Raw genomic sequence first — 8452 nt, forward strand, 5'->3', positions numbered from 1 at the left:
GCCTGGTGATTCCCAAACAGAACATGAGTATATGGCCCTGTTCAGATGACACACTCAGCCATGGCTAGGCCGCTAACTCTTTTGCAGAAAATGGCCAGTGAGCACATTTAAACCATAGTTATGTAGCCACCACGGTTAGGAATGGTTCAAAAGACACACTACGCCATAAAGTTTAGCTCAAAATGCTGAACCACCGTGGCTTAGAGTGTCATCTGAACAGGGTCAATATATACATATGGCCTCAAAGTATTTTTCCGGTGTCAGAGTGCTAAGAACATTTCTAAACTGTCTCAGCACCTTCTGTCCTCCGAATGTCACACATTAACATAACTACTTTTCTGGAATTTGTCTTCATCTTTATTACATCCATAACCTTTAACGGAGGACAACATTCTAGTGCAGGCTCGCAAAAGGTAAATAACTAATGAAACATGCATGAGAGTGTCACAGGCAGAAGCGGTGACTATCCTTGGAATAAGTTTTGATTGGGGAAATATAGAACAGAGACAGCTATCTTGCAACTACTCAGATACGCAGAGCATGAAATTTAAGATAAGGAAGAGTCCTGTGCCATCTTAAAGAATAACTATTATGGCATTTCATAGACTTCCAAATGTTTTGGACTACAAGTCCCAGCATTTCATGCTAGCTGGGGCTGATGGGACTTGAAGTCCAAAACATCTGGAAGATGCCAGGTTGAGGAAGGCTGGTTTGTTTCATCGCATGGAAAGCTTATGCCATAGTAAATTTGTTACCCTTTAAGATGCCACCAGACCCATTATACAACAAACTAACATGGAAATTGTTAGCATGAAATTTAGGAAAAATAAGCCCTGGTTTCCTGTGGATCCATTAGGGTAAAAATTAAACATTTCCACAGATGATGGAAAGGTAAAGCTACATCCCAACGTCACCTGCGTTACCTTGAAAATCAATAAGTTTTTAAGTCAACAAATCCCTTTTAAACAGCACACTAGCAGAGCAAGCAAGCTATTTTACAAGACTGTTGTTTTGGGGGCGCTAATTCCATGTTTGGGATCCGCAACGCACGCCCTTCCCATCTTCAAGGCCGAAGGATTTCCGAACGGATTCAGAGTTTCAAAAGGTGAAACGGCCAAAAAGGTGCTAGAAGGATCGCGTTGGGTTGAAGACCGCCCCAAAGCATTCTCGGTAAAACTGTCAGGGTTAAGGTTCCAAAGCATTCAATGAAGTGTCCGATTTCCTGCGTCTATTCAGAGCTGGTGATCAAAGAAGCCATTCCACCAGCTAAAATGCCATTACTGTTAGGGAGCTCAGGTGGGGAGGAGGAATCATACTCAATGTACACCTGAAGACAAGCAACATTTATCCCATGCAAGAGAAGCTGGACTATTAACCTTGTTAACATGTTTTAACATTTCCTCCAGACTAGTCGCTCTCTCATCCTCAAAGGGACAACAGAAACAGGAGCCTAGTGAGAATTTGAAATAATTGGAGGGGGGGGGCGGTGAGGAATGATTTATGTAACAAAAACAAGGAAAGGGAGAGAGAGCTCTGTGTGTGTGTATGCCATTCCGCATGGCTGCTGCAAACTCCCTCCCTGCCCCAGACACAAGAAAGTAGCCCTATTGTGCCCCACACATTCCATTCCTCTCTGCTAACCCAGATTACGAGCCGTAGCGGTACAGGGCCCAGCCTGCCTTCCACTCCCGGGGGTGGGGGGAGCCCACAATCAATCGTAGCATTGGCCTGGCCAAGAAGAGCTTCAAGCTTTTTGCTGGAAAAGGGACGGGGAGGGGGGTGAGCCTTTAGCCGTCAAACAAGTCTCCGCGTCAGACAACATGGCCAGGCAGTGCAGGGGAATTTTCTCCTTGTTGATGAAAAAGCCCGGCGGTGGGGGAGGCAGAGGACTGTACCGAATCCAAACACACCCTAAGGGAACGGAGTGGAGAGTTCAACACAAGTGCCATGTAAACATCATATTCCGTCCTCTACAGCATCACCCGCATGCTCAGGGCCAGCGGCTGCACCCCAAATGCCTCGCCCTGCCGTCATACTTGGGGGTCACCTTCTAGAAAGGACACACACGCTTCCTCCATCTGCTCCACCTGTAGACACTTGAAGGGATAAGAAACACACGCCCCCCCTCCCCCCAAGGAGGCGGTCACCTCCCCCTCCCCGATTGCATCCTGGTGATTTGGAGGGGGGGGGAAACGATTATGGCGAGTTAAATCCCTATGGGGAAGAAGGAGCTTAATGTATAGGCACACAGGGAGGGGCGTAAAGGCACAAGGCATGCAGGGAAGGAAAGAGGCATCCCTGGAGAAGAGTGGGGGGGAAGCAACTTTAAACCCCAGACAGGGATTAGAATGGGGACCCACGATTAAATTGAAACCCTGCTAAGCTGAGGGCTGACCCCACTTCCCCAAGGAGCAAGCACCTGCAGAAAGGAGATTCAATCCCTCAAGAGCAGGACAGGAGGGGGAGAGATCTTTGGAGGCAGAAACAATCCCCTTGACAGGACGAACAGGGAATGCCAGCTCTCGGCGGGGGGCTGGGGGGGGGGAGCGTGCCTCCCAGATAATGTTTATTGTCTGGAATATAGTTTCCTGCATAGAGAGTGGGCAAAATTGGAAGAGGAAAGAAGTGAGGGGTGTTTGAAGACACACACCCCACGCACTGTGGGGCAAGGGAACAATTTTCGGGTGTACGAATGACAGGTTGGCTCTCTACAGAGAAAAGGAAGAGACAGAGGGGAGCAAAAGGGTAAAATTGGAAGAGACAGGGCAGAAAAGCTCTGGGAACGGTTTCTCTGGCCCAGAGGGAGGACCGAAGTCTGTTCCCTGAGATATATGCAACTATGTCCATAAAGGGGGCAGGGGGAGGAATCGCATTGGAGAGAGAGAAAAAGAAAGAAAAACAGTGGAATATCAGAAAAGGTATCCCGCATCTGGCATAGAGAGTTACTAATTACAGAATTATGACTCTTGCACATTTCATAATACAAGAAAAGAAGAAACCGAAGCGATTGAAAAAGAGAGAAGGTCTTCCCCTTAGACAGAAGGGGGGGGGGAGGTTGTGGTGTTATTATGGCGTGGGAAAGATGGAGTGAAAATAGTGAGGGAATTGCATCCCCCTCCCCATAAAAGGTAAGCATTAATAGAGGAGGTGGCAAGAAAAAATACCCTTGAATTAAGTATATGATTAAGTAGCAATGCAACGTTCTCAATAACCTTAATGTATAATAAAAGGGATATAGCTACTATACAACTGCCAATAAAACGTAGGATTACACTGCTATTTAGCAACACAGTATCACAACATCCTTGTTAAATAAACCTATGATCAAGAATGCATTCTCCTGTCACGTTACAAGGATAAAAATATTGCATTATAAAATAAACGGCAATATTGCTGATATGCTATGGCATTAATATAGCTCATGACCTGCATTACCAAAATAGCAATGCCAGATTATATATTGCAGCATTAATATGACAAGCTGCAATATTCTGAAGCTATATTACATTCACAAGTAATGCAATAGCCCTATAACATAAGGGATGTGATATAAATGAGGTTATTATGTCATTTATTGTATGCATGTACATATTACACACATAGTGTGTATTCTATACAGTAACACAAGCAATGCAATAGCCCTATAACATAAGGGATGTGATATAAATGAGGTTATTATGTCATTTATTGTATGCATGTACATATTACACACATACAGTGTGTATTCTATACAGTAACACAAGCAATGCAATAGCCCTATAACATAAGGGATGTGAGATAAATGAGGTTATTATGTCATTTATTGTATGCATGTACCTATTACACACATACAGTGTGTATTCTATACAGTAACACATCATGTAATATTTATAATAATGCAAGTACGCACCATTACACAGAACATATATTGATATTACACTTGCAATAAGAAGACGTATCGCACCCACCTATTTATGTGATATACTGCACCCAGTACATGACATTTGTTATGTTTATAATAACGTAAATGTATATGTGTGTGCATATGCATAAATATGCATGTCAACACAGAAAACAGTCCAACTGAGGTCAGATGGGCTTCCTTCCAGGTAAGTGGATATAAACACTTACCCAAAACATACCTATAAATACACACATAAGAAATCATACTATAACAGTGATCTGTAGCGTTATGAAACAATGCAACGTTGTCGTATTGGCATTGCAAATCCTAACAATTGGTATTGCAATTCCTCCTGTTGCAAACCCTAATAAATCCTCCTAACTGCACACATCCTGCTCGTGAGGAGCCTCCTAGCAAAACGACCACCGCGCAAATCCTCCCATTGCAAACTCAGGTATACAAATCCCATCCATCCCCTTGCAAAGGAAGAGGATGCAAAAGGGGATGGTAGGAGCAGCAGAGGCGTCAAGGGCATGCACGGGGCAGGGCGAGCGCCCCTCGTTCTCCCAGCCCTTTCGCAGGAGACTCTCCCTCCCTCCACCCACCCCACCTATGCCCACCCACCCCCTCCCGCCCCAATTGCCCCGCTCACCTCGGGCAGCGCGGATCCCGGCGCAGAGCAGCGCAGCCAGGAGGCAGGCGGGGGCCAGCGGCGACGGCAGCATCTCTGCGGAGCCGGGCTTCTCCGGCGCCCCCCGACCCACCCCCAAGACACGGGGCGGGGGCGCTCGCACCCCCTTTTTCTCCCGCCGCCCGGGCAATAATAATAATAATAATAATGGCAATATCAAAAATAATAATGTGGATAATAATGCGTCTGCGGCGGGGAGGATGGACTGGGGTGGAGAGAAGAAGAAGAAGAAGTGGTGGAGGAGGAGGAGGAGGAGGAAAAGAAGCCGCCGCGTCTCCTTCCCCTCAGCCCAGCGCAGCAGCCCTCGGCTGGCAGCGAACTAAGATGGCGGCGCCGCCGCTCGCCGCTCCTCCCGCACCGGTTGCCAGGCGAGGGCGGGAGCGACCAACTGGGAGGCGGGAGAGGGGTGCCCAGCGCGGGACGAGACCATCTGGTGCAGGAGGAGGCGGCTGGAGGAACCACCTCAGCGGGGAGGAGGAGGGGGAGGAGGAGGAGGAGGAGAAACCATTCCTCGCAGGGAGGGAAGGGGGAAGAAGGGAGGGATCATTTGTTTGTTTGTTTGAGCATTTTTATGCCGCCATTCAGCCAAAAAAAAAAAGGCTCTCGCCGGCGGCTTACAAAAGTATTTCTTGATAGCCCCTGCCCAAAGGCGTACAAGCTAAAAGTCATGACACAAAAGGAAAGGGGATTGGGAGGGAGGAGGAGGAGGAATCATAGAATCATAGAATAGCAGATAAGGCCATCCAGTCCAACCCCCTGCTCAATGCAGGAATCCACCCTAAAGCATCCCTGACAGAGGGTTGTCCTGCTGCCTCTTGAAGGCCTCTAGTGTGGGAGAGCCCACAACCTCCCTAGGGCACTGATTCCGTTGTCGTACTGCTCTAACAGTCAGGAAGTTTTTCCTGATGTCCAGCTGGAATCTGGCTTCCTTTAACTTGAGCCCGTTAGCCTCTTGAAGGCCTCTAGTGTGGGAAAGCTCACGACCTCCCTAGGTCACTGGTTCCATTGTCGTACTGCTCTAACCGTCAGGAAGTTTTTCTTGATGTCCAGCTGGAATATGGCTTCCTTTAACTTGAGCCCGTTAGCCTTTACCAACCTGGTGCCCTCTGGATATTTTGGACTATAACTCCCATTGATGCTGACCGCGCCTACGCTCCACGCCACTGCCTAGGGCGGCTAATAGCAGTTGGTAACCAGATCCGTCACCGGTTTCTCCACGTCTTCATGAAAACTGTCTCAGGTAGAGCCCATCACTTCCAGTGAATAATTGGACTGAGAATCACCCACACCCGCTTCAGGGAGGGCTGATGCATTTCTGCCAGTCCAAGGGGATTTCTGTCACTGTGTATTCCTCTCGGTGCCTGGGGGAAAGGATGCTTTGAAATCTGCCTTCAGAGCCAATGTCAAGGGTAGGTATGTCTGGGCGCCTGCCGGGGGTCCACATCTCCGCAGGGGCCCACTAACAGCCCCGTGGAGTTGCTCCTCCTCTTCTCCATGGCAACCTGCTCGTTCACCTGCCTCTCGCTCTGGACCAGACACGATGGAGGTGGCGAGGAGGAGGAGACACCCCACGCCTCCTTGCTCCCGGCCTGCCCAGCAAGCAAGTGGGAGCCATGATGGGTAAGAGGAGAAGCAAGAGCAGCTGGTGACCATGACGGTGAGAAGGTGGGCTCACCCAGGGAGGGGTCCCATTTAGGGGATTGTGCCAGAGGGCCCTCCAAATCCGGAGCAGCTACTGTCTGCCTTCTTCATAAACCCTCTTCTTGGCTGTTCCTTATTTTATTCTGTTATTGGTTGTTATACTATATTATTTGTGTGTGCTTTTTAAAATCCTGATAGTAGCCGCTTCCAGCAGCTCTTGAATTTTTAAATCAGTAAATATATATTGTGCCGGGAAGCAGCTTCAGCTGAGATCCCACCCATCCCCAACTGTCACTGAGCCCTTCCACTGTTTCGGGCTCCAGGTCCACAGCCTACTAAACTTTGCAACGGAAAATTGAGCGGCAGGATTTTTCCTCCTCCCTCCCAACCCCCTTTCCTTTTGTGCCGTGTCTTTTGGCTCGTAAGCCTTATTTCTTTTTCTTTTTTTGCAAGCTGCTCCTGGGGCCGAAAGGCAGGATAAAAATAATAATATAAATCACTAAACCTTGCGGCTGGAAATCATCTACATGAACTCTGGATTGTGTAAAGGAATACATCCTTCGTCGTCTGGCCTGACACGGCAGCCAAACTGCTTCAGCGGACATCAGCGGCACCAAGCATAGAACAAATCCATTTGTCGTAGGTAGACAACAAACCGGTTTCGGTTAAGACCGAGGCCTGGAGTCTTATTAGAGGGACCCATCCTGTGTTTCACGCACTGCCACCAGCTTGCTCATATAAATAATTAAGGTGGCTACAAGTTGTTCATTAGCAAATGAGCACTTTTGTCTCTCCGTCTTCTTTAATGAGGAGCGAAAGCGATGGGAGGGGAGGGGAATCAATTTGGCTCGATAACTGTGCATTGACTCCCACCTTTCCATTTTTCGGGGGACTGAACCCACCCTTTTCTTTTTCCACTCACATCCTGATGAGCCCTGTTCCTCCCTCGGTGAAATGAAGAAGAAAAAAGAAACACACACACACACACAGAATACGCTTCAGAGCCTCTGGGATGTTATTGTTTCCAGCTTGAGTTTTATTTTTAAATTTGTCACATGGTCTTTCCTCACACTAGGGAATGGCAGAAGGCCCCCAGGCAGGCTTTTTTTAAAAAAAAAAAATCATCAAAAATCAATATAACAGATAACTTCCTCTCACTGTCCTTTCACTGCATCTCCCCCCACAAGCAAATGGGAATTGTTTGGAGTTTGAACGAAGCGAGAGGACGTCACTTCGGCCCTGTTTGTTCCACGTTTGGGCCTTGCTGCTAGCAGTCAGGATGGGGAGAAGCAGCCGGGGGGGGGGAAAGAACGTCGTTGATATCTGTTGATTTATTTACAACAGGAGTTGGGAACATTTTGCATTTTTATACGGCGCAATAGCTGAAGCTCTGGAACCACTGCCTGCATATGGGTCCATGTAAATTAATGGAAGAATGTATTTTATTTGATGGGGTACGGATGAGAAATTAATTGGCTCGGCCTCTAGAAAAAACAGAAAGAAATCCTACATTTGCATATACAGATATAAAATAGCAGATGCGCGTTTAATTCAAAGGCCTGGGGGTCAAATATTTTAAGACCTCACTTGGTCCACCTTCGTCTACAATTTTAGAACCTCCTTGGAATATTTTTCTGGGACGGGGAGGAAGACGTAGGACCTTGTTTTGTATCACTCCTGTGCAAAACAGACAAAGGAAAAGACCTGTTTGCCATATTTTCAGATGATCTGGTTTTTGCCTCCAGAAGATTGGGGTGTGTGTGTGTGTCTTATGCCAAAGAGGATTAGTCCTGTGTTCCACCTACCCTTCCTCTCATACATCTGAAACTTTCCCAGCTCCTTCTTTGATCGCGTCTGTGGACTGGTTTAGGGGGGATGCAGATCAAGGTCTCTGCAATTGGCAAGGCAAAAAACTGCTCTTCCTTGACGATTTGGGGAGTGTGCTTGGGGAATTCTCAAGCAGCCATTGAAGTGCAGGGTTATCAGAAGAAAGAAAGAAAAGGGAAATTCAATAAGACAGGGACAACAAAGGACAGAAAAATAAGTTGCATTCATTTATGTATGTGTGTGTATGCGCACGCACGTGAGAATAAAACCGCAGTAACCAAATCTGCTTTAATGTTCCTTTCCGATTTTCAAGCCCACTTTTCACAGTCTGCACTGCAGTCTGCAGAGGGCTGGAAGATCAGAGAACAGAATGTGGTGTCCAATAGAGAAAGGGGGCGTCTTGAGAGCCC

The 8452-nt window shown here is 47.4% G+C and overlaps 1 protein-coding gene across 4 annotated transcripts in view; it reads right to left on the reverse strand.

The window, feature by feature from the left end:
* Window positions 1-4618, reverse strand: part of CLSTN1 (calsyntenin 1) — a 72484-nt gene extending 67866 nt beyond the window's left edge. For all 4 annotated transcript variants that reach the window (XM_063145545.1, XM_063145543.1, XM_063145544.1 and 1 more), the window contains exon 1: window positions 4536-4618. In XM_063145545.1, coding sequence (XP_063001615.1) covers window positions 4536-4608 — 73 coding nt within the window. In that variant the 5' untranslated portion in view covers window positions 4609-4618. The remainder of the gene's footprint in view (window positions 1-4535) is intronic.
* Between the last annotated feature and the right edge of the window lie 3834 nt (window positions 4619-8452).

Source organism: Elgaria multicarinata, chromosome 20 (genome assembly GCF_023053635.1).
Source record: "Elgaria multicarinata webbii isolate HBS135686 ecotype San Diego chromosome 20, rElgMul1.1.pri, whole genome shotgun sequence".
In the NCBI taxonomy this organism is placed as follows: Eukaryota; Metazoa; Chordata; class Lepidosauria; order Squamata; family Anguidae; genus Elgaria; species Elgaria multicarinata.